This window comes from Schistocerca americana, chromosome 2 (genome assembly GCF_021461395.2).
Source record: "Schistocerca americana isolate TAMUIC-IGC-003095 chromosome 2, iqSchAmer2.1, whole genome shotgun sequence".
Classification (NCBI taxonomy): domain Eukaryota; kingdom Metazoa; phylum Arthropoda; class Insecta; order Orthoptera; family Acrididae; genus Schistocerca; species Schistocerca americana.
Genome location: NC_060120.1, coordinates 374,525,689 through 374,552,987, shown reverse-complemented (window position 1 = coordinate 374,552,987; position 27,299 = coordinate 374,525,689). Strand labels below are relative to the sequence as shown.

General features: G+C 40.3%; 1 protein-coding gene across 1 annotated transcript in view; it reads right to left on the bottom strand.

The window, feature by feature from the left end:
* Window positions 1-1,765: 1,765 nt before the first annotated feature.
* The window catches only part of LOC124595855, a 77,767-nt gene continuing 52,233 nt past the window's right edge, over window positions 1,766-27,299 (bottom strand). Inside the window, exons 3-7 of the mRNA XM_047134761.1 lie at window positions 24,616-24,680; window positions 21,974-22,009; window positions 11,919-12,063; window positions 2,506-2,570; window positions 1,766-1,997 (exon numbers count right to left, since the gene is read on the bottom strand). Of these exons, the coding sequence (XP_046990717.1) occupies window positions 1,962-1,997; window positions 2,506-2,570; window positions 11,919-12,063; window positions 21,974-22,009; window positions 24,616-24,680 (347 nt within the window). The 3' untranslated portion in view covers window positions 1,766-1,961. The remainder of the gene's footprint in view (window positions 1,998-2,505; window positions 2,571-11,918; window positions 12,064-21,973; window positions 22,010-24,615; window positions 24,681-27,299) is intronic.

Sequence of the window (27,299 nt, the reverse complement as noted above, 5' to 3'; positions counted from 1 at the left end):
GAGATTTTCACTGCTCAGGGACTGGGTGTTGTGCTGGTTTCATCATATCATCCCTATCGCCGAAGCGGCGTCACCTAAAAAGACTTGTACCAGTCGACCGGTCTACCTGACGGGAGGCTCTAGCCACATGACATATGGATTTTTTTTTCTTTGCTGGCGAGTCATTAGTTGGACTACGTTTTAAAAAATGTACTAAAATTTAAATTTTATTAAAATGTTATTAAAATTTCTTGGTAGTCAGTTACTATAACTTTCTGATAGCACAGATATCGATTATTTAGTTATCTTGGGTCTGTGAACGAGATGGTATGTGACAGCGTATGTTACTACTTTGTTATTGTTCATTTCGTGCAGCGGAATGTTGTTCTGCTTTAGGACATATTACCATAGTTTTCTCTGCGTTACATTAAGTGCTTTGGTAGATGTCAGGAGGGCACATATTACTCTCTGACTGGTTCTCATATTTGAAAACGTTAAGGCAGCTTTCAGCTCTGCCCATATTCAGACAGTATATTTCCATTAACAGAAACACTCCTTACGAGTAATTGAGTCAAAAGAAATATTCGACACAAGTCGTCGTGTTTCACTAATGACGTAATGTTAATGGCTGCTGTGATGTCACCTTTTGCTATAAATATTCAAAGTTTGATTGTCAGTTGGCGAAGCCAACGAATGTGAAAGCAAAAAACCAGACTGTGGTGACAGGCCGTTCTGTAGTTAAACCAGTTTCATAAAATCACCAATAACATCACGCCATAGTCGCCATGTTGTTTACGATGTTCATCACGTGTTTCCAACGTCAACAGTCAAAGCCGACTATTAGTACTGAATAATCCTCAGTCCGAGTATTTTCGTTCCATATATGTTAGGTAATGTACGTGATTAATTTGGTGAAAGACATCTCCTAAGAGTATGTCTATAACATACAGCTTGCTTCCATCTTAAAACTATATTTTAAATAGTAGGAAGCATAGGAATGGAGAATGCAATGTTTCAGACAGACCCGGCTTGAGCCTGGAAACTGTTAATGATGACGATAATTATGTCCTCACTACATTAACCTATTACTGGTCTGTACATTGTTAATAGCGCTTCTGATTAAGCCTGGATATTAATATTTCCCGTAACCATAATCTCCACTATAAGTTCGGAGTTACGCAGCGGAAAACAGATAGGAGGTGCCCCGTTGTCTTACTTAAAACATGAGATAATAGATATTGAAATTTGTTTGAGTTTAATGGTAGGCTATATTACTTACCGGTGACGAGGGTACGACCATACCAGTTCCCGCGGTTGGTTATGAAGAAAGTTATTTCCCGATGTTATAATAAGGAAGCGTCATCTTATGAACCGGTAATTGTTTCCATCTTTTTAGTACTTGAAAATTTAACGTAGCATCGTGATCTTTGCTGTTGACTGTGCACAGATGCCGCACATGCCGAACAATAGAATCCGCTGTGAGACAGTTGAGCGTAAGAACTTAAAATTCCATGGAATTTACACGCTTGCTAAGGAATATTAATATTTCTGTTCTTACGTTATATCTGACTTTGTAGTAACTGGGTGGCTAATGATTTCACCATACAGTCTCTGTTACAAAAGCATACCGAAAATTTATATTGCATTTGTTCACTCAAGACTGACTTACACAATCCGTTCTCTGCTTTCTGTAACGGCATTTTCTTGTATGTAACTATAAGGTTAAGAAACATGCAAATATCGCCTTTAGTGGTCTCTTACGTTCATTGAAATGGAGAGTCAGAGGTAATGAAGGATTTCTGTAATAATTTAATGAAAAATATAGCATTTTACATTAAGTATAGTTTTAATAAGCTGCAGTTATTGATGGCCAAACATGTGAAACACCTTCTCAGCTGTTCCTTCGTTCTAGGATTGATCATTATATTGTACACTCATGGCGTTATCAGTTCCATGAAAACCGCTGTTGTCAGTCAAAGATATTATGATTCCTTTGTTATGTAGCGCTTCATATTATCCTGCAAGTAAACAAAGCAGATACATTAGCATATAACTGATATACGAGAGAATCTACCAGAACATTACATATCTACATTTAATTACATGAAGAACTCATGATACAATGCCTTCAGGCTTCAGTAAAGCAAACCAATCATAGATATCATAATAGGTCTACTTGTACGCTACGGGTTTAATACGTTGTTCAAATGGCTCTGAGCACTATGGGACTTAACATCTATGGTCAGCAGAACTTAGAACTACTTAAACCTAACTAATCTAAGGACATCACACACATCCATGCCCGAGGCAGGATTCGAACCTGCGACCGTAGCGGTCACGTGGTTCCAGACTGAAGCGCCTAGAACCGCACGGCGACACCGGCCGGCTTTAATACGTCCTAGGCATCATAAAACACTTATATCTGTAGCCGTCGACATCGTACAGTACAAACGAACTGACAGTCGTACACCATAGAGAAAAAACAGAGCATCGAAAACCAGCTTTATGTTCATGAAAGTAGCTTACCGGATTTCCTAAACTCCGCAAGCATTTCATGGTATCATGGGAGTTGATGCATTCATCGTCTTCACCTGGAAAAGATGACAAACAAACGTGTCAGTCTCAGGAATAATTGCGCAACTTGGTTTTAGATGAAGTCTCTCTTGTGACAACGCCATTTAATTATTATTGGTTTGTTTTGTTCATTGATTATTTATTCAGGCATCGCCAAAGAGGTAAAATCAAATATTTAGTATTTTTGCGTCTTTTTGCATTAGCGTGCTACAGTTTTCTCTCAAATTTGGAGTCCTTTCACTAACGAAACTCCTTCCACCAGATCATGATTGAATAAAAAAATACTGACGTACGATAGAAAAATCTCTTTTGTAACGAACGAGAGCCAAACGTAAAGCCGTTCAACGTTGTCAGTACAGCCTACAGTATAATTTCTGGTATCACTTTCTCAAGTAAATTCCTATATGCGTTTTCAGTGAGAAAATCATCACCTAACTGAGTCCAAGGAGATCGGCAATTCGTCAACGTGGTTGGCATGGTTAAACCATAAATCGGGAATCACAATTTTCACTTCATAATAATTCTTCAGTTGCTTAGATTTATTCATTTTGATTTTAAGGTACAATCATATCTGCTAAATGTCGATATAGGAATACTGTTAAAATAGCATTGACTCTATATACATTGAAGGGAAAAATCGCAACACCAAAAAGTAATTAATGTAGAGCAAGGAAATCTCTGGAATAAATTTTTCTAGGTATCGTATTAAGTTGATTAACATTGAAGATCAGAGGTTAATGTGAGCGCGAGACAAGCTGTTGCAAATTTGAAATGCTGTTACGCTAATAACCGGTGTAACCGCCAGACATTTGGATGGAAACATGCATACGTGCGTGCATTGTGTTGCACGAGCGCCAGATATCACTTTCTGGGAGGGAGTTTCATGCCTGTTGCACTTGGTCGGTCAATACAGGGGCTGTAAAAGCTGTTTGTGGATGACGCTGGAGTTGTCCTCCGATGATGTCTCGTATATGCTCGATTGGAGACGGATTTGGCAATCAAGCAGGCCAAGGCAAAATGTCGTCACTCTGAAGAGCACGTTGGGCTACAACAACGGTAGGTGGGTGAGCGTTATCCTGTTGGAGAATACCACCTGGATTGCTGTTCATGAAGACGTCGAATCACGTTACTCACGTACAAATTTGCAATCTACGCGTGATAACCACGAGAGTGCTCCTGCTGTCATCTGAAATCACACTCCAGGTGTGTATCCAGTGTGTCTAGCACGAAGATAGATTGATTGCAGGCCGTCAACTAGCCTCTTTCTAACCAACAAACAACCATCACTGGCACCAAGGCAGGGACAACTTTCATCGGAAACCACAACAGACCTCCACCGTGCCATCCAATGAGCTCTCACTCGGCATAATTGAAGTCGCAAACGGCGGTGGTTTGGGATCAGTGGAATTCACGCTACAGGGCGTCTGGCTCGGAGCTGTCCTTCGAGTAACCAATTAGCAGCAGTTCGTTGTTTCACTGTCGTGACAACTGCTGTTCAAATTGCTGATACACATGCAGTACGATGCGTCAATGACATACGTCGTACATAGTGATCGTCCCTCTTGGTAGCACCGTGTGACTGTCCGGAGCCCGGTCTTCTTGCGACCGTACATTCACGTGACGACAGCTGCTGGCAATCATGTACGGTGACTAAATCCCAGCCACGTCTTGCTGCAGTGTCACAGAAGGAACACCCACTTTCACGTAAGCCTATTACACTGTCTCGTTTAAACTCAGTGTGGCGTATTTGTCCCCTTAAAGGCATCCTTGCCTAACATCAACTCACCATGTCCAATCTCAGAGGTAACTAACACTCACGACCGTTACAGCGTGTATTAAAAGAAAACCAGATTTGCATCCTCATTATCATGCTACTAGCGCCACCCATATACTACACTACTGGCCATTAAAATTGCAACACCAAGAAGAAATACAGACGATAAACGGGTATTTATTGGACAAATATGTTATACTACAACTGACATGTGATTACATTTTCAAGCAATTTGGGAGCACAGATCCTGAGAAATCAGTACCCAGAACAACCACCTCTGGCAGTAATAACGGCCTTTATACGCCTGGGCATTGAGTCAGACAGAACTTGGATGGCGTGTACAGGTACAGCTGTCCATGCAGCTTCAACACAATACCACAGATTATCAAGAGTAGTGGCTGGCGTATTGTGACGAGCCATTTGCTCGGCCACCATTGACCAGACGTTTTAAGTTGGTGAGAGATCTGGATAATGCGCTGGCCAGGGCAGCAGTTGAACATTTTCTGTATCCAGAAAGGCCCGTACAGGAACTGCAACATATGGTCGTGCATTAGCCTGCTGAAATGTAGGGTTTCGCAGGGATCGAATAACGGGTAGAGCCACGGGTCGTAACAAATCTGAAATGTAACGTCCACTGTTCAAAGTGCCGTCAATGCGAACAAGAGGTGACCGAGACGTTTAACCAATGGCACCCCATACCATCACGCCGGGTGATACGCCAATATGGCGATGACGAATACACGCTTCCAATGTGCGTTCACCGCAATGGCGCCAAACTCGGATGCAACCATCATGATGCTGTAAACAGAACCTAGATTCATCCAAAAAAAATGACGTTTTGCCATTCGTGCACCCAGGTTCGTCGTTGAGTACACCATCGTAGGCGCTCCTGCCTGTGATGCAGCGTCAAGGGTAACCGCAGCCATGGTCTCCGAGCTCATAGTCCATACTGCTGCAAACGTCGTCGAACTGTTCGTGCAGATGGTTGTTGTCTTGCAAACGTCTCCATCTGTTGACTCAGGGATCGAGACGTGGCTGCACGATCAGTTACAGCCATGCGGATAAGATGCCTGTCATCTCGACTGCTAGTGATACGAGGCCGTTGAGATCCTGCACAGCGTTCCGTATTACCCTCCTGAACCCACCAATTCCATATTCTGCGAACAGTCATCGGATCTCGACCAACACGAGCAGCAATGTCGCGATACGATAAACCGCAATCGCGATAGGCTACAATCCGACCTTTGTCAAAGTCGGAAACGTGATGGCATGTATTTCTCCTCCATCACGAGGTATCGCAACAACGTTTCACCAGGCAACGCCGGTCAACTGCTGTTTGTGTATGAGAAATCGGCTGGAAACTTTCCTCATGTCAGCACGTTGTAGGTGTCGCCACCGGCGCCAACCTTGTGTGAATGCTCTGAAAAGCTAATCATTTTCATATCACAGCATATTCTACCTGTCGGTTAAATTTTGCGTCTGTAGCACGTCATCTTCGTGGTGTAGCAGTTTTAATGGCCACTAGTGTAATTGGAATAGACGTCATCTTTCATATGTAGAATCGTGTCTATTAGTGCTGCGATTTTGGTCTGTCTGTGTATGTGTGAGGTTGACATATTAAGTGCCTATATTATTTATTGTTTTCCACTTATAATAAAATGTGCTCTAGAACAAAATTTCAAAACGCGTTGGGCAGATGTGTCCACTTTCCAACCTACTCTTCCATAGTGTTCAAAAAGCCGCGAATAGGATGGCCCTGGTTGTCGCTCGTATTTACAAAACTTCGCTCTCGGGCATGAGGTGGTTGAAGCGGGGGCAAACAAACAGTTTGCTCAAAAGTTTAAGAGCTGTTCTTTCAAAAAGTCATAACTGCGTACTATCAGAAATGTGGTCCAAAATTTCGCCAGGGGTCGTTTCCTGTGGCTGATATTTTGCGCGTGTTTATTTTCCTGAAAATGTGAGTGCTGTCTTAGGAGACAGATGCAAAATTCTGGGGAACAGCAGTAACTTAAAAATTCTACGAAAATAAGTATTTCGAAACCTTTAGCTCAAGTGTAACCAAGAAATGTGTTGCATCTGAGAAAAATCCAAAGGAAAATTCGGAAAATCAGTGGAGCAATAACAGGGGAGGCACAGAGTTCTAAAAACATCCGAAATTGTAACCGATAAAAAAATGTGCTTGTAACAATGTAGAAGATAGCAACGCATTATTAACAACGTCCGCCCCTGGTAGCTGAGTGGTCAGCGCGACAGACTGTCAATCCAAAGGGCCCGGGTTCGATTCCCGGCTGGGTCGGAGATTTTCTCCGCTCAGGGACTGGGTGTTGTGTTGTCCTAATCATCATCATTTCATCCCCATCGACGCGCAAGTCGCCGAAGTGGCGTCAAATCGAAAGACTTGCACCAGGCGAGCGGTCTACCTGACTGGAGGCCCTCGTCACACGACATTTCATTTCATTTCATTATTAACAACCATATGTAAAAGTGGACCGTCGAAAACAAACATGAAACCTGCAAAGAACATGCAATCTTTCAAACTATACCAAACTCTACGGAAGATACGGTGAATGTGTCAGCTGTTGTCAAGCTTGGAGTGAATTTCGGAAACGTGATCAGCAATATAGTAAAAGAATGTGCCAATTCTACTATAGCTAAAGAATGTGACAATTCTACTAAAAGTGAATCTGTTGTTCTCATAGCGGAATCAAACAGTATGTGTTATAATGAAATCAGTGCATTTGTAAGAAATTGACCATTATCTTGTAGTTGCGACTACACATGTGATAGCTAGGAATGTACCTCTGAGATCTGATTTGTATGAATAACGAAATTCGACAAACGCATAAAAAATCAAGACACTCCCACTCAAAGTTTAAAGAGGAAGGGATTTTTGAAGTCAACAGTTATGAAAAATCTAGTTTCACAATGCAATAAATTCTTGATGAAATAATGCGCGAAAGCAGTTGTGGAAACAAACAAACCATCGCCCTAAACACTTACAAGCAGGGGAACTAGCGAAAGGGGCCAATTCCAACGGGATCTCGCCCAATAGTAACAATCCAGAACAAGTACTGAGTACACAAGTGGAAGATGACGCCAGTATTGTGATTCGCATAGGAGTATACTTTACGCAGACTGAAACTTACACGAGAATAATCTATCATTTTTTCAATATGATGTACAGGATCTAGCAAACAAAACAGATGTTTTTGAATCATTTACCAAAGTAATGGCTCCAAATGTTGTTGCTCTTACACAACATCAGATTTCTAAAGATAACGTAAAACATTTAAAATCAAAAGGCTATAACATATCAACAGTCTACCGTAGAAGCCACACTAAAGGTAGTGGTGTTGCCATTTACTCAAGAAAAATTTCTTTGTATAAAGAAGTTTTATTTATCCTTCCTTCGAACAGTGCTAGAACTGCAAGTTTCGCAGGAGAACTTCAGCGAAGTTTGTATGGTAAGAAATGAAGTATTGGAGACAGTATAGATACGAGGACGGCCTCTGAGCCGTTCTTGAGTCGATAGAGCACTTGGTCATAAAAGCAAAGGTCCCGAGTTCGAGACTTGGTCTGGCTCACAGTGATGATCGTGCAGGAAGTTTGAAGTTCTGCGTTTATAAAGATTTCGAAACTGGAATTGTTAAATTCACGTTTTGCACTGTCCGTTTCCTTGTTGTAGGTATATACAGATCTCCTTGTGGAAATTTTTATGCTTTCCTGAAAACACTTGATGGAGTTCTGAATGAATTAATGTCAGGTCGTAGAAACGTAAATTTCATCACACCTGGAATCAGAAAATCAACGTTTTACATAACTGTCAGAGAAGCTAAGATTTTGCAGACTGTATTCCATGAGATTAAGGACCTAGCTGGACTAGTACACACTAAAATAGATAACACACAGCCGTCCAGTAGATCATATTAAAACAAATTATGAGCACATCATCTGAGCAAACACCATAAATCGTCAATTCTCACATCATATAGGTCAGACACTAGTGCTAAAATGTAATTCCAAGTTCAAACCCAGAAAAATGGTCGAGAATAACATCCGCAAACAACATTGTTAAGCTAGGACATAGTTCAACTTAAGAATCTTGGTAGTCAGTTATTATTAGCATTGGTGTCAACAATAAATGGAACATTTTCTTAGAACTTTGACTAGGCCCATAAATAGCACTTGTACCATCCAACTAAAATAGGTGAGTGCTTTAAACATACACCTATAAAATCATAAACTATGCCGTTACATATTAAAACTAAAGACCTGAAAGAAAGAATGGAAAACACGTTTATCTTGCACAGACAAACTCCGAGTTTCATAAAGAAGTCTAGAAGCAGTACACAATCAGAACCACAAAGAAGTGAGGATATTAAAAGGAGAAATAATTATCCAACAGATAAGAAGGTCAGATAACGTGTCAATTTCCCGCTGGTCAACTGTAAACGAAATCAGAATCAACACAACAGAATCTAATTTAAATAATGTCGAAGTAACTGCGAATAATAATGCCATTCCCGAGCCTCTTGTAGTTAGAAAGATTTTTCGTGATTACTTTACAGATACTGCCGAAAATTATGTCTACAAGAAGCCGGATACACAGCATACATAAGCACGAGAGACATTTTGCAGCTTATTTACAGCCTCAGAAAGACTGCCTTCTGCCAGCGCCGACCCATTACGTGATGGGAAGGCCACCACTCCACCTCTTACCAAGATTTCACCTCTTCTTTTGACTCCGGTGTGATGGAGGTCAGAACCGCGATGCACAGTTAACATCACTCGTTTTTCTTATGAGCGGCCGAGGAAAGCATTTCGAGCACACTGTTGCTCAGTATAGACACGCATACAGGAGTCAATGAACCAACTCCTTCCCTTAGGGCAACAGTCACACCCAATTCGCGATCGAAAACGACAGTTGGCTGTGCGATGAACAGTAGGACGACGTAACCTTTATCACTGCCAACGCCCCCAGGAAGATTCAACCCTTCTCCAAGGATATCTTGTGCCTTCAAGTCCATCGAACATCAGCACAATTGTTTGGAGTGTAGCCCGACCACAATTTTGCCTCTGGTATGTTGGGTGAAACCACTGCGGACCGCTCAAAACCATTCGAAAAATCTGTACGTGGTCCGAAGCGGCAAAGGGTGCGTATGCTTTTCCAGCACTCGTGTGTCACACACTCCTGTGACATGAAAATTGGGGTGCGGGGAGCGGTGCGACATTGGGACATGAGTGAAAAAGATGGCAGAGAGTCGCTCTAAGACATCTCAGTTCGGCAGCACCGTCTGTGCCAGTTGCGCACCTCTGTTGAGCACTTCAAAAATCTACCACACCTGTCAACGCTACAGTGGCAACATTATTACAGTGCTATACTCCTTCCCAATTTGCGTCTTTTCATGGGTGCATTTTTATGGATGCCAATACGAGACGGCATCGAACTGTGCAGGTGGACAAGCTCTTGCAAAGGGAGGGTATTCGTCGAACGGGTTTGCCTGTCGGTTCCTCCACTTAAATCCCACCGTGCGCTTGTGTGGCGCGTCGTGGGGGCGTATTGCGGCTCGTCCACGTGCACTGACGACCATCCAATGGTTGTCAACAGTGATTTCGAGGAAACCATCACGTACCACGGTGTTTTCAATGTAATTATTGCTTTTGAACAAAAATGCCTTTTCTGTTCGTCTTATTGTGAATCTCTTTCAATTCCCTTGCAGTTCTTAAAATGTATCGTCCAAGTTTCATCCAGCTGCGATACTTGGCGTCGACACTCATGCGACAGCTACTTTCGTACTTACGTTTTGCACACCACTGCGTCTGGCAGCAGTACACTTAATGAGACAAATACAAGCGTTTTGAGCGACTTCAATTGTATCATAAACCTTTGTCTCATGTTATCTAATTTATGTTGTGTCAAAACTCCATCACATTCTTCGCTGATACCATCATACTCGGTAGTTAATACCTCATTACCTCTAATTTTTGTTTTCTAATGATATCTCGAGACCTAAGTCGAAACAAGGCCCCGGGAGTAGACAACATTCCATTAGAACTCCTGACACCCTTGGGACAGCCAGTCCTGACAAAACTCTACCATCTGGTGAGCAAAATGTATGAGACAGGCGAAATACCCTCAGACTTCAAGAAGAATATAATAATTCCAATTCCAAAGAAAGCAGGTGTTGACAGATGCGAAAATTACCGAACTATCAGCTTAATAAGTCACAGCTGCAAAATACTAACGCGAATTCCTTAAAGACGAATGGAAAAACTGGTAGAAGACGACCTCGGGGAAGATCAGTTTGGATTCCGTAGAAATGTTGGAACACGTGAGGCATTACTGACCCTATGACTTATCTTAGAAAATAGATTAAGGAAAGTCAAACCCACGTTTCTAGCATTTGTAGACTTAGAGAAAGCTTTTGACAATGTTGACTGGAATACTCTCTTTCAAATTCTGAAGGTGGCAGGGGTAAAATACAGGGAGGGAAAGGCTATTTACAATTTGTACGGAAATCAGATGGCAGTTATAAGAGTCGAGGGGCATGAAAGGGAAGTAGTGGTTGCGAAAGGAGTGAGACAGGGTTGTAGCCTCTCCCCGATGTTATTTAATCTGTATATTGAGCAAGCAGTAAAGGAAACAAAAGAAAAATTCAGAGTAGGTATTAAAATCCATGGAGAATAAATAAAAACTTTAAGGTTCGCCGATGACAATGTAATTCTGTCAGAGATAGCAAAGGACTTGGAAGAGCAGTTGAACGGAATGGACAGTGTCCTGAAAGGAGGATATAAGATGAATATCAACAAAAGCAAAACGAGGATAATGGAATGTAATCAAGTTAACTCGGGTGATGCTGAGGGAATTAGATTAGGAAATGAGACACTTAAAGTGGTAAAGGAGTTTTGCTATTTGGGGAGCAAAATAACTGATGATGGTCGAAGTAGAGAGGATGTAAAATGGAGACTGGCAATGGCAAGGAAAGCGTTTCTGAAGAAGAGAAATATGTTATGATCGAGTATTGATTTTAAGTGTCAGGAAGTCGTTTTTAAAAGTATTTGTATGGAGTGTAGCCATGTGTGGAAGTGAAACATGGACGATAAATAGTTTCGACAAGAAGAGAATGGAAGCTTTTGAAATGTGGTGCTACAGAAGAATGCTGAAGATTAGATGGGTGGATCACATAACTAATGAGGAGGTATTGAATAGAATTGGGGAGAAGAGGGGTTTGTGGCACAGCTTGACTAGAAGAAGGGATCGATTAGTAGGACAGGTTCTGTGGCATCAAGGGATCACCAATTTAGCATTGGAGGGCAGCGTGGAGGGTAAAAATCGTAGGGGGAGACCAAGAGATGAATACATCAAGCAGATTCAGGAGGATGCAGGTTGCAGTAGGTACTGGGAGATGAAGCAGCTTGCACAGGATAAAGTAGCATGGAGAGCTGCATCAAACCAGTCTCAGGACTGAAGACCACAACAACAACAACAACATCCAGAGACGGACACATAATAAGTATCAGTTTGAGTCAGTCTGTGGTTTTCGGTCCTTACAGCTTAAACGTGTGGCGCGGATCGACATACAGTACGTACCTTCGAATTCGCAGCCCTCGAGATCCCGCGTCACTGCATCCGTGTCGATCGTGTATCTGTCCTCGGACCCTTCCGAAGCCATCTGAAGCGTCTCTTTCAGCACCGTCACGATATTTTCCACCGCAACTCCGCCACCGTCTTTAAGCTGTTAAATAGACAGCCACATAGGCCATTAACTAGTCACTGAGAGTGTAAGCGACAGAGCTGTAGTATTTAATATACGTAGTAAATTATGTCTTAAGGTTAACTTAATGTTAAGATCTACTCATTGACTATTTGCATTGCTGTTATACGATATTTTCACTTTTTTCTCTTTTCCTAATTACAACTCTTAGCCTACTTCACAGATCTACGAACACAACAAAAGGAACACATACGTGTTTGCAAATTTACTTGTTATTTTAGCGATAAGACTGGAGCTAATCTGTAACGAAATTCTCCCTATTTTCTTACATTATTTGTTTGTTTAGTACTAGTTTATTTCATCTCTTTACCTTCAACTTGACTGAAGTCACTGGGACGTCTAATTTCCTAACAATGAATCGGTTCGCAATTTGAGAAGATCCCCAAGAAAGTAAATCTTGTCATGAGAGAAGAACACGGAGCCGTGTATCGACTCGAGCTACACCTTGTGTTTAGATTCCATTGGTTTTCGTTTTCTTCCCCTGACATGTTTGTTTGATATGTTGTCTGTCATTAAGTGACTGTTTGGTTGTCTTTTCCCTCTGCTATCGATATCTGCGTTTTTGCTTCCGGGAAACTGCTATGGAGGAAGTGAGATCTTTGACCGGTTGTAACCTGGTGTGGTGGTGCGGAAGTATGGGCGTTGCGCGCAGAGAGAGTGTGGTGGACACGGTAGGGCAGTGTGGCTCTCCAGCGTTAAGCAGGCGTGGTCGGTTGTACCGAGTCGCCACGTGATGTATGTCGGTTGTGTGTAACGAGCGGGTCGAGTTGGCGGAAGAGCTCCCCCGCGTGTTGTTGTATACAGAATCGCCCAACGATTAGTTGCTGTTCATTTCGCCTTGGTGGGACGTTAACAAGCTTCTTTAAATCCTCCGTTTCAACACTGGAGTTTAAAAGGAGACACTTAGCATGAAGGAGCGGTCACTACCCGTCAACGTTGCAGAGAAGACGTGAACTCCGGCGACAGAGCGTGTTGTCGCGCGACCGTGGTGTGTTGGGTACGCTGGCGACGCGTGCGCGGTCTGATGTGTGGATCCTTGCCATCGGAGGTCGTGTACTGCCTGTTAGAGCATAATTGCAAGTTAAGCTGGTGGAAGGTTTAATAATTAGGTTATAATTTTGTGTAACCAGCATCTCTTCTGCCTTGTGGCCCACGGCGACCTGGTTTCCTGTCCCTGACACTGGTGTAATTGAAGACAGTGATCTTTCCTCCTCCTCCTCTCGTTACTGTCAGATGGGAGGTGTAGTTTTGGCAGTTTAATTGTTTCGCTATTTTGTAATGGGTTATGAGTAAATTCATGCTTCTTGTTGGTTGATCATGTGGTCGCTCGTTAAGGACTGTGTGGTGTAATGTTTCCTTGCACGAGGTTAGCTCTAATTTTGTCGGCAAGGTACGCCATCTTATAACAAGTTTTCGCTGGCTGAAAGTAGTTGCAGTGACTAGCCTGAAAGTGGCAATTGTGTTTACGGGCGCATTTAAATTAGTCAATATTGTCTAGCCTGAGCATCCCTGAGTGGGTGATCTGTGGCCGCCTTACTCAGGTTCGTGATATCAGTTATGTTCTAAAGATATTCCAGGACACTTGTTTAAAAAAAAATTTTAAATTCCTCCAAGTTTGTAAATTTTTTTTTATTGCCATTAATCGTGTGTTTGAGACCTGTTTAATTTTCTTTTAATGGCGGTGTTGGAAGCTTCACTACCTCGCCGTACTTTATTAACAAAGTTCTGTATTTACTTTATTAGCCTGTTTACTAATGTCATCCAAATATTTTCAAATTGTTGTATTGCTATAAATTACTTGATTGCCGTTAGTGGCGTGTTTAAAAGGCTGTTCAGTGCCTTACTGCTAGTTTGTAAGATACGAATAAGACTTTTGTGAAAATCTCAACTCGACAGTAAACTACTAGAAATTTGGCCCCGTTTCCCAATTTGTGGTTTGGCTTGTAGTAACCGTAACCACTGTGTGTGTCACACATAATATATATTTGCAAGAAAAGCGCTGTAGTAATGTTCCTTCCACAGATTCTAAGTTGAATGGCCTCATGAACGTGGGAGAAATCTGCAAAAAATTTCGCTTAAACAATAAGAACAAATTTGTCACAAAACACACACATGTACTGTCTGAGGAGCATATGATGATTTTTTAAGGCATCGGAGACTCATTATCAAGCGTATAAGCAACTTACAACGCTCATTTGCACTGAGCACTTTGCTACACTGAAAATGTGTAGAAGCCAATTTTTGAAAAACTCACGTTACTTGATTTTACTACTAACATACACAATTAGTTCTCCTACGAAATTCTTTAATGGAGAAGGAGTTCGCCTCTAACAGATCCTTAGGCTCCTATTAATATGAACTTTATTAACTGGTTCTAAACAGAAATACATTATTTATGACAAGTGTCATTAACGAATTGAGATATAGGAAACCTGACCAGTAATTCTAGTTCCCAGAACAGCCCTCAGGACTTCCTTCATTTCGCATCCCAAATCATTTGTCTGCACGTTTCCCACCCGGAAACCTTCGTTTGGTTTTGTAAGTTACCCAAATATATTATGTGTATGTGCCAGTGTTTTCGCTTGTTCGTGTGGTTGTTACACACAGATAGGGCAGAACGATTTTCCTAACGTGATGTATCTCTGAACTGCAACTTTTTTGTGGAATATCCGCTAAGAGTAGCACCAACGACAGATTAAAATAATGTGGTGGTACTGGCTTCAGGCTTGAACCTTCGTGTTCTCAATTGATCCATCAAAGCAAACTTCATTGTGAGACTCAAATTTTCAGTTCAACAGTCTTTTATTTCACCGTTCCTAATCCGTGATCAAAATCTGTTCGATCCAATTGGGAGAACTGACACCATAAGAGTAATTTAAAACGTAATCAAATTAGTTTGGTTTTTAAACATAGGGAGATGAGTTTGTGGATTCTGAAAATCCGTTCTGTTCCACTAACAGAAGCCAAGTATGGGGTGGCAATGAGACCCTTCGTAATCCTGGAGAAGATAATTATACAGAATAGGAACATCCGTGACATCAGTATCACCAGACTGCTGCAAAGTCTTGAGCAAATTTTAAGTTCGAAGTAAAAAATGTCTTTGATAAAGACAGTTTCCGCCCGCAAACCAGCATGGATGTATAAATTATCGCTCGTTAGAAACTCAACTTTTCTGTTTCTGGTGCGACATTCTGCAAATCGTGGGTGAAAGGCAACAGGTCGGTCCAGTATTTATAGATTTCCGACAAGCGTTTGACACGAAAATTTCTCGCACCGGACCCTCACTCCCCTCCCCCCCTCCCAGCCCCCCTCCTACCCCCAGCCCCACCATTTCCATGCATTTCCGGACGTAGTCAGCCTTTTCTCACTATGTCGTTCATAAATGACATCTTATTTTCACATCTCACACTTGTGTGTCTCTAGTATATAAGCCGGCCGGGGTGGCCAAGCGGTTAAAGGCGCTACAGTCTGGAACCGCACGACCGCTACGGTCGCAGGTTCGAATCCTGCCTCGGGCATAGATGAGTGTGATGTCCTTAGGTTAGTTAGGTTGAAATAGTTCTAAGTTATAGGGGACTGATGACGTTAGAAGTTAAGTCCTATAGTGCTCAGAGCCGTTTGATTTTGTAGTATATAAAGGAAAACCGGCTATGGTCGTATATCGAGAAGGTGATATTATCCTGTCCCATAAGCCACGACCACGATTTATTCCTCAATAAAAGCAGTTTTGAAGGCAGTCATTTGTTGTAGTGAAAAGTAACAGTTAAATCAAAAATAGAGATGCTGAAACGCAGAGCGAAATACGACGAAACTGGATAATCAGCGTGTACAGTGTTAACTTGCTTCACTTCCAAAGTGAGATTTGGTACGTTTTTTCAGTGTGATTGAAAAAACTGTTTATGTCGTCAAACCGAGAAAGGAAAGGGGGTGAGAGAAAACTTAAAAGACGTTACAGACGAAGCAGAAACAAATTTACAGGAGCGTGGCAAGAAGGGGAATATGAATTGTATTAATGACAGATCCTAGGGACAGGGAGTATTGGGGGAAGGATTTCATGTAATTTTCCACGTGTACACGTGCAATGTTTGGATTCAAAAGATTATAGCATCTGAAAGGCAGTGCCTGTCTTGCTTATTCTTTATTTGCTAAAAAGTGTTTTTCTCGGGGATGTTGCTACAGGTGTTCAAGTTCGCGGTATAGGAAAAGTTAGGCCATTCCATTCTCCCATTTATTTCTATGTATTTACTATAAAGTTAAGCGCTGCTGTAGGGGCTTTCATGCTGACATAGCTAAATTTCAAGTGTTTCGTAGGTGCATGTTAGCTGAGTTGGCAACACTGTTACTAGCAAGTTTTGCTATATTGACTCACCCAAGGTGACCAGCTCCATTACTTAACATGTCAATTGTTTCACAACACCGTAAACAATTTCCAGTAAGACACCAGATTTAGTGAATGATTTCTTTCTTTGTCTTATTCTCTCACTTCTTCATGGGTGCACAACTTACATTGACTTGTTTAGTTTACCCTTTTGGAATTAAAATTCAAGATTTTTTCGCCCCAACAACCTTCCTCCCCGTGTGAACGCGCGATTCGCACCATACCCCACCCCCGTCGGTTCATGGAGGTGTTTGCAAACGACGCTGAAGTTCACGGCATTGTATCACAACGCAGGGTGACAGCGATGAAATTTCTATTTGGTATGGTGAGGGGCGCCCTGCTCTAAGTATCGAAAAATATAAGTTAATACAATAAGCAGGAAAAGCGTTCTGCATTGTTAGAAAACAGTATTAGTGGCGTGCAGCTTGACTGTCATGGCGTTGCTAAGTGATACGAAATAAAACGAGCACGTAAGGTCGGTTGTAGGGTAGCCGAAAGTTCGACTACGGTAATACCTGGTGAGAAGGTGACCATCTTTTCCGAAACAGTGTTGAGATAGTTTCGAGAACGTGCATCTGCGTCTGATTTCAGAACGATCCTGTAACTACCAAAATACGTCTAGCATAAAGTCCACGAAGACAAGATTAGAGAAATCAAGGCTCGTATGAAAGCATATGGACCGCCGTTTTCTTTTTCTGGCTGCATTTGCGATTGGAAGCGGAAAGGAGATGACAAGTAGTGACACTACGCACCGTGTAATGCCTGACCACGTGTGTACTGGTATGTAGATGTGAACATACACATGCTATTTTGAACGCTATTGTTCCTATTGATAAGGAAGGCAGCAATTGATATCATGTGATTCTTCACAGTAACTTCTGAAAGCATTGGAAGTTACTGTGAAGAATCACATATATCCATTGCAGCCTTCCTTATCACTTTTTCAGGTCAAGTAACCGCCGCCTAAAAAAAGCGGAAGAGTGCACAATGCGGAGCTTCACGCTACCAGACCGAAAGTAAATAGTTAAAAACGAAATAACGAATCAACGTGGTACATTCCGAATTATGTTTTGCTGGCAAATCAGGTTAAAGTGATCTGTTACGTGAACAAATGCTTCACACCATATTTTGGAGCTTAAGGTGATCGGAGACGTGTTCACAGGACGAAGGACGCATTCAGACAATTCCGAGTAGCCTGAAAATGTACTCAAATTAATCACAGTAGCACGGATCTGATGTTGGCAGCGATGCAGAACCAATACATCAGATAAGATGTCGGTCGTAAAACGTAAGCAATTAACAGATCATCTTCAGCAAATGCATGATCAGCATTGATGGATTACGGTGGCTGACCATTTCCGCATAGCATCTTTGAGGGATCGTGGAATAGAGGACAAAAAGGAGGCCCAGAAGAGAAAGTGGAAATGAGGTGATCGCACTCCAAGGGAATTCAGCGTTGAAGAAGAGAGAGAAATGAATCAACGTGAAATAGTAATCCCAGGCTGGGAAACTGAGTCGAAATCCATTCGTGTTGTGGTGTACTATAGCAGTGGCACGTTGAACGTAACCAGCATGTAAAAGTACATAGCGTTTTGAGGGGACAGGAAGTTATACAAATTAACTGCAAATGGGGTGATGTGCACACTGTGCGAGAGATCTTGTCACGTACGTTAATTAGCGACTCTGGGCAAGTTATTTATACCAGGGTGGATTCGTTATACTTTTTCAGATCATGGAGCTAATTTTCACTACTTTCATCAGTTATTTGATACAATAGATTTCAAGGGTTACGGTCTGAAGTGACTCCAACCGAAATACTGAAAACGTTGTGGCAAAAATAGATTTAATGCGGCAGCTGCAGTAACGTAATTACAGTAAACCATAACTGCTTTTCTTTCCTTATGAGTAGCCCATTTTTGTCAACAGCTAAATTAATAGTTTACTCTTAACAGTGTTAACTTTACTCTGAAGTATTTTAACAAATACAATTTCCATTTTTATGTCACAAACTAATATTAAAAAGAATATAAAGTACGCATTGTTTGAATAATTGTATAAAGGTCACCACCTTGAGTGTTAGTGATTAGTGCCACACTGAACAATGGCACACGAGCGTTTACCGCGGTACTTTAGTGTATAACATTACTGGGCGACGATTGGTGCTTGGTGCACTTGGTGACATGTGGCATTAAGACTGAGGGTGGAAGAAGCCAACATCGACAGCCAGCAGAAGTTGCATCGAGCATGGAATGGACCAGGTATCTTGCAGAACTGACTGACAAATTGTCATTAGTTATGTTGATGATCAAAATCTTAAAATAGCAAATTCTGAAGTGTCCAACTTTAGAAGTAGGAGCAGACTGAGTTTATTTTGGAACCAGGTATCTTCCATGGCAAACGGTAAAATTTTCGGTGGGCATGCTATTTTGTTTGATTGGCCAACTCTGGTTTTGAGTCATGCAAAAGGTACCAAAGAATACTGTAGCTAGGAACATTCCAGTTCGTTGTTACGTTTCAATGTCTCTCTCAGAATATAGATCTCAGTGTTGAATAAGGTTGCAAATTTTCTGGTTCCTGAGCAGAGCTATGGTTCCACCATAGAAAAATGGCAGCTTGAAGGTCAATAAATGATGGGTGCTCACTACCATACAAGTATAAGTTTGGGGGAGACGGGGGATGGGGGAACTTGCCTGAAACACTATCTGGCGAAAAGTGTTTTCGTGCTTTTGGGTCTCTCCTTATACAGATATACTTTACACCTATGATGTGAAACCACGCGAAGTTCATGAAATCAAAAATTTCTGGTGTTCAAATTTCAATGGTCTGCAAATAAAATCTCCATTGTACTTCCATTCTACACGTACTGTCGTCATCCATTTACCCCATACCTTCTTTCTTCAGTGATTACAGCTGTATTTTAAATAAACACTGCTCTATATTTGCCTTCTGGCGTTTTCTACGATTTTTGTTACCGTATCTCACAATGTGAAACAAATTATATCCGATTTAATCAATAATATCAAGATGAAACACCAATGAAAATGATGAAAATTCGGATATATGACAACAGAACTAATAAGAAAGTTTATGTATGCATCCATGGGAATATTCAGATCTGAGACAAATATCTAAGAAATATGTGAAAATAGTTAAATATCAATATAAGAGATGTGTTGACAAATATATCTTTGTTGTTATCATTATTATCATTCACTTCATATTTACTGAAGTATGAAGAACTGCTTCAGTTATAGGCAGCGCTGGTGCTGCATCTTGTTTCATGACATCTACCCACTTCGGGTTAAGTTGGTGTTTTGGCTGCTCTTATCTGTTGACTTCCCACAGAGCTACATTTCACCATACACCCCGATTCACATGGTTAAATGTCCCTCCCACCTGCACTTCATTTTCATCAGTCATAATTATACCTACCATTCCAACTCCCAAACCATATGAATGTTTTCCTAACCCTCCTAGAAATTTCCAACGTATGTCTCTTTGTTAGCTACATTGTAAACCTCAGTTTATAATTTGTTTTCACATAAAAAGTCTGTCTCAGTGCCAGTAGTTGTAATTGATAAGTCACAGGTAGTAAAATTTACTTTTTAGTCACATCATAAACTAATTCTGTAAACACTGTTGTTTACTACAAGCACTTAATGCCGATTTTACTCCTATTTATATTACTCTCAATGTTCGTTGTGTTGTCTTCAGTTGTCTCAAATATAAAAAACTTATAAATTAGCACTATGATATAATTGGTAGTTTATGCTATGTTTCCAATGCGTTCACTGAAAACTGATTTAGTTTTATTGTAATTCATGTTCAGCCCTACTTTCAAGTATTAAGTTGCTGTATTACTTTCTTGCTTAAATCTACCTACATGAGACTCAAACTGTGTAACGTTACCTGAAAAGGGAGGTGGGTTCTCACTGATTCGTTTATTCCTTTGTTTGCTCAAGTTTGCCTACCTTTAAATATCTAAAGTCATCCTGATGAATTGCAGAGAATATTTTTATTGAAATGAGATCTCCTTGCGTAATTTACTCCTCTGTTGTTACTCAATATCACTATGCTTATGAAGTCTAATGAAATCTGTGAAACTGTTACGTTTATATTATCGGTTACTAATATAGGTTAAATCAATGTTGTCACTAAAGGGCTGTTAGAACAAACTGAGTTGAAACTGATTTCAAAGCTCTACCTAAATGCTTTCTGCCCTAGTCACAGCACTAATACTCAACAATGGCTCTAATTTATGACTTCATTCACGATTTGCAAATGGGTCATTATATAGTGTGCACTAAAGCCTTTTCATATGTTTCATTAAAAGCTTGTGATTTTTCTTCGCAGTTGGTTGGAATTTAAGTGAATCCCATGAACATTAGAGGTGTTTATGTAATTATAGTTTATTAAATATAGCCTGTCTCCGTTATTATTAAGGGGAATGGTTACTCAACTATTCAACTTTTGTGGATTTTTCTACTTTTGCAAGTATTCTGAAACTACCGTTGTGTAATCCTTCTTTGTAGCTTCCTCCAGTTTGTCATCTCTACTGCCAGACAATTATCCCCATAGGCAATTTCCTCTCTCTCTATTGGAATAGCTTTACCTGTCACTCTTGGCTTTACTTTTGGAACTCTGTTATTTTCATTATTGAGGATATGTGTTTCTGATCAACTTCTTGTACAGTGCAAAATTTTGAAAGTAATGGGAAATGCTTGTAAAATTGGTTGTTAGTAACCATGGCAACTGATGTTGAATTAAGTGTGGTGTTAACCAAACATAAATCTCTTTCATTTTATTTATGATTTTGTTTTAATCGTCTGTCTTCAAAATATCCAATGTACTCTCACTTATCCTACTGAAAATGTTCATAAATAATTTTAGTTTAAGTCGGCGCCTTCTACCACGTTACTGTTCCTGTTTCCTTCAGACTCTTACCACACCTTTTCTCTTCATACATGCAACATATTTCATTGTGAACATAATCACCTTTGTTAGGTACTGCAATTTTCGTGTAGATGAGTATGACCTTAATTTCCTATGACAAGGAAAACATTAAATTTAATATGGCATATTACCCTTCAATGAAATTTTGTAATATATAGTTCTTTTTATTCTAATAACAAACAGCAAAAATTAAAATTTTAGTTCCACGTGATCATTTTCGAGTCAAAGATGAACATTTGATATGTTTTTGTTTTGGATCACTTTTCAGTTTTGTGTTTTCAGTTGCTGTATATGAATTTCTCCACTGATGACATGTTCTTAATTGTACGCCCTTCTTTTGCACCAAAATCCCCTTTATTGTGAATGTTAGTATTTTCATTTCAGTCTTTAAGGTTTCAGTTCAGCCTGTTGTCACCATTATATAATGTATTAACAAAATTAACCTACAGACTTCGTCTATCAATTAACCATCCTCTGCAGCTTGTTGTGTGAATCTTTTATATGAATTACTTACACAGTGCACGCTCTGTATTAACTTACCAGTCCCATCTCTTTAGCCATGCATTCTTGAAAACACTGAAACAAAAAACGTGTCTTAGAAAACTCACGAGAAGTTAGATGAAATACTAGTTTTTATGACTCGCACTATCAATTACATAGTTTAGTACAAACCAAAGAAAGAAAAGTTATACACAAACAAAACGATTTCTCTGTTTTTGCAGTCAAGTGAAAGGGAAGGATAAATAATGTATAAAGAAAATTCTTCTCTTTGGGATAAATGAATGCTGGTGGCAATGGTATGTAAAGGCATTCCAAAGCAAGGTTATTAACACCCTTACTCAACTAGTTACATATGAATGCATGAAAAGTATGCACCAAAGGGAAAATATAAAAGTTATACTCAGCAATCCTGGAATACTCTCACACACACACACACACTCATACCTTCATACAGAACCCAAAGACGTAGGCCTCGAGGCAGTTTCAGCATTACATGTACACATCTCTCGCCACATGAGCGTACCCAATGCACCCAAGAACACTGTCGAACATGATCGTTCTAGTGATCTGGGTATTATGGTGTAGAGGTATGACGTTACATGGACGTATTTACCTCCAAATCTTTAAACACGACACTGACCGGTCAACGTTATTGTGACATGGTGTTCTGTCATGTGCGTTTTATCAATTTGGCCCAGATTTTTTTGGATGGCAATAGTTACATAAGTTGCATAGGAAGAGACTTGGCTTTCACTATCTGGTCACCATTATCTGTTGACAACACGTCATATGACGTTTGTGCGGCTGGCAAGAGCCAATTTACGTTCAACCTATTAAAACAATTCTGGTCTACCGATGGACACTGTACATAAGTTATTAACGTCTAATTTAAAAACTATGAAACAAAAATTAATCCAACGGGATCCATCTTTCTGAAAAACCCTGCATTCCATGCCGAAGTTGCTTTGACGATTCTGAATACATGGATTGCGTAACTATAGTGATTAAACAATTAACTTCTCTTACATGGTAACACAAGATTCCTCAAAACGTTTATGTAAACCTTCTATATAAATCTTATTAGGGGCTTAGTTTTTCAGTGTGATTTCAAGTTTCCCACGTTCCTGATATTGTTTACTCACTTCAGTCTGAGATTTCAAGGAAAACAGAAATCGGAGAACACAATATTAATATGATAACGGATATGATAAATATCTCCCACCCAAATATTGTAACTGTATTTGTGGCGCTTGCAGGTGCATGCAAAAGTACAGCTGAGGCATCCATCGAGAATATAAGTGGAAAGCTTGGTGTGTCAGTTAAGAGTCCCAGGTAAATGGAAATATATAAATTTATGGAAACTATAGGTAAATACTTCTTACCTTATTGATGTTTCTATTCCAGTTCTGCATTTACACCCGCAAAGATATGATCAATCCGAACATTAGGTATACAAATTTTCTGCCCATTGTGAAAATTTTAACGCAATGTCTTGAAATCGTGACACTGCTATCTCACTTTTCTTTCTCTCATTGCGGTAGGCCTGAATTTTTTACACAGTTGATCGAGAATTTCACAATTATTGCCAATTCTTGAAGTTAGAAGTCTTATGACAGATCGAATTACTAATATAGCGTGGCTTGCTTTTATCACATTCATTTTAACGTCTTGTCCTGCAACCTGACAGTAATATGAAGTTCACTTTTGCAACAGACAAGTTAACCTTACCTACCATCACTAACGATTATTGATTTTTCATGTGTCATTGCTTCCTAATTTTATCGCCATGACTCAAGATGAGCTGCAAATGCAAATGATTTACAAGTAACATGTCATTGAAGTTAGCTTTTAGTAGAACATAGCGGAAAGTGAAATATGGACACACACATTCTGAACCATCGGGTGGTTTGGGGTGAAATAACTGCATGCTTTGGGTTATGTAAAACTGGAGCTTTTCGGTTATTTTTCAGGAATTGGAAATAAAATTATGAGCAAATATAACCTCATCCACACAAAGAAACTGATAATGAAATGAAGATACACATAAACGACTAACAACTGTGAGAAGATACACATGCCATTAAGAGTCCACAGGACTATATAAAGTACATATGAAACAGCCATCAAAATAAGTTTGAACCTGCCATCATGAAGCTGCAGCCTCCCAATGTACTGATGTTTTATCGATATAATTCAAGAAGTACATTACTGAGAATACTTTTGCATACGATGTTGAAGTAATTGAGAGCAGACATTATTACTGAGAATACAAATGTTTTCCATTATAATTGGTTCTTTAATGGTAGGCATCAAACATGAACTCATTTTCATCTTTAGAGGTACAAAGTCTTGCAATGTGTGATGATTAATTGCAACTCATCAATTGTGAACATTAACTCTACTATACTGCAAAGTCATTTAACAGTAAAACAGGTAAGTATTTCAATATTGTGTCGAACAAATTTATATTATTGAGCTTCTAGTTTCGTGAATTAGTTAATCCTTGGACTCTTAAGTATTAAAACTGTTTGTCAATGTAACCACAATATCGAAATCTATGGCTACCTCTAGTTATACATTAAAAATTCGGCTCTAATTTTGATAGCATCTTAACTGATTTCCACAATCTTTTTAATAGAATAATGCATGTTTAGTCTTATGGAATTGTTAAATACACTTACCCTTTGCGCAACTGAACTCTCATCAGGTAATGAGCCTTTGTTCTTCTGCATTTCGTCAACGATTTCTGGAAAAGTGAGAGAAAATTACTGTTGAAAATAAGGTACATACGATTTTACTGTTTGTTCTACATTCTTCTATAAACATTTCATAAGAATTCATAAATTAATTCGGTAATAATGACGTACAGAGCGTATTTGAGTATATTTTTCGATCACATTTTGAACAGATGGTAAGAGAACTATTCTGCTAAGACATAACATTTGATTTTAATGCGTTTCATCAATAGCTTTCAGCTGTAAAGTTTAGAAATTTATTATTATTAATATAATTTGCAAAGTTTATGTTAACAGTCAAAAGAAAATAAGAAAAAATAAATAAAACGACATTACAGATATTGAATGAATCTTAGGAAGAGGGACAAAACTTACTTTCAAAATAAACAAAAGATACTGATGAAATTTTCTTGAGTTTTCAGCAGAGTTGTGGTGTCGTATTGTCACTACGTTTTGATGTGTTTTTTACCTATCGACTTCAGGCAAAGTATCGGTGTCACACCCACTTAGTTTCTTTATAGCTGCTGAACCACATGTCTTCCGAGGGCCCAACAAGTAGGCAGTGGTGGGAGGGACCCTGAAAGGGTGGTGGGAGGACCAGGTGCCAACTCCTGTTGCTGTCTACTTATTCCTGCCACTGCTTTCACATCAAAGCGCTGCTGACTAATTTTTGCTGACCTCAGATGGAAAGTGCTGACAAGATCATCGTATATTCTTATTTTTACTGACAGTTTTACGATCGAGTCCCAGAATCCGTGCTGCGGCACGGCATCTTTGTGTCCTCTGTTGATACTGTGCTCAGTTACTACAGACTTGTCAGTTTGACCGAAGAGAATGCTTTTCACATGTTGTAAACATCTTGCAACACTGTTCTTACATAGCCAAGAGACTGACCCATCCATCTTAACCTCGACAGAAGAGTCTGCTGTCCAGAGGCTAAAAAGGAACGAACTGAATGTGAAATCGACACTTCACTTGAAGACAAGCACCACTGTTCTGACCACAAACAGGCCAAGCACGTGCGACCAACTGCCGTGTCCTCCATCAGCCAATGGTACGAGGGGTGTTTGAAAAGTCCATGCAAAAATAAAAACTACATACCTGTTTGGGATAATCCTTCTTTATTTTTCGACATTGTCTCATTTTAGACTTATACACTTCATGCAACGCTGTTGTTGGTCAGTTCCGAATAATAGGAATTGTCCACGTCTGCAAAAAAAGCCATTAGTTGCTGCAATCAGCTCCTTGTTTGAATAAAACCTTCGTCCTGCCAGCCATTTCTTCAAATTGGGGAACAAACAGTAGTCTGTGGGAGCCAAGTCTGGAGAATAGATGAGATGTGAAATGAGTTGTAATTATATTTCCATTAATTTTGCGACCACAACTGCTGAGGTGTGTGCTGGTGCATTGTTGTGATGGATAAGGACTTTTTGTGGTCCAATCGCCGGTGTTTTCCTTGTAGCTCGGTTTTCAAACGGCGCAATAACGATTAATAAGTCACCTGTAATAGTTATACGCTTTTCCAGATAGCCAATCAGGATAATCCCTTGCGAATCCCATAAGACAGTCGCCATAACCTTTCCGACCGAAGGAATGGTCTTCGCCTTCTTTGGTGCAGATTCTCCCTTGGTAACCTATACTTCTGATTGTTGTTTGGTCTCAGAAGTACAGTATTGTACCCATGATTCATCCACATTGACGAAAAGACCCTTAAAGTCCTGCAGATTCTTCCTGAACAGCTGCTAACGCTTCACACGATTCAGCTTACAGTCAAGTGTGAGCAATTGCGGAACCCATCTTAAGGGTAGCTTTCTCATGTCAAAATGTTTATGCAAATTATAATGTACCATACCCGATCATTCGAGATGCCCAAAGCACTAGCAATCTCACGCACCTTAACTCTTCTGTCCTATATCACCAGATCATAGATGTTATCAACGATTTCTGGAGTCTTAACCTCCACAGGGCGTCCAGAACGTTAAACTTCACTTGTGCCCATATGGCCAGTCCGAAAATTTTGAAACCACTAATAAACTGTTCTAATGGAAGGTACAGAGTCACTATAATGTTTATCAAGTTTCTCTTTCGTCTCCTGAGGCGTTTTGTCTTTCATAAAGTAATGTTTAGTCACCACAAGAAATTCTTTTTCGTCCATTTTTTTCACAATCACTCGACTTCCTTGATTCACACGAATGCCAAACACAAAGAAACAGACCAATATGACAAACTGGGTGTGCGTTCTTTCCAAAGATGGTGCTAACTGAACATGACCTCGATACGCGCCGGTGGTGCCATCTCTCGGACTTTGCACGGACTTTTCAAACGCCCCTCGTATTATGCGGATGCGGTGTGGAGGCCAAACATCACAATCTCGGCCAATGTCGAGATAGAAAGCTTGATGCCGCCACCACATGGTCAAGTAGCACCTCAAATGGCATGGAGAACCTGAGTGCACTACGTTGCAGTCCGCCCAACCCGAAAAATTCATAACACCACCGAGAATCGAACCCGGCTTTTCCGAATGGCAGTCGGCTCCGCTGAACATTAACCTAAGGGAGAAGACTCGCCCCAAGATCAAGGCCAGGAAACACGTCGAGGCGTTGCGAGAACATGATGCTTCGGCTCGACTG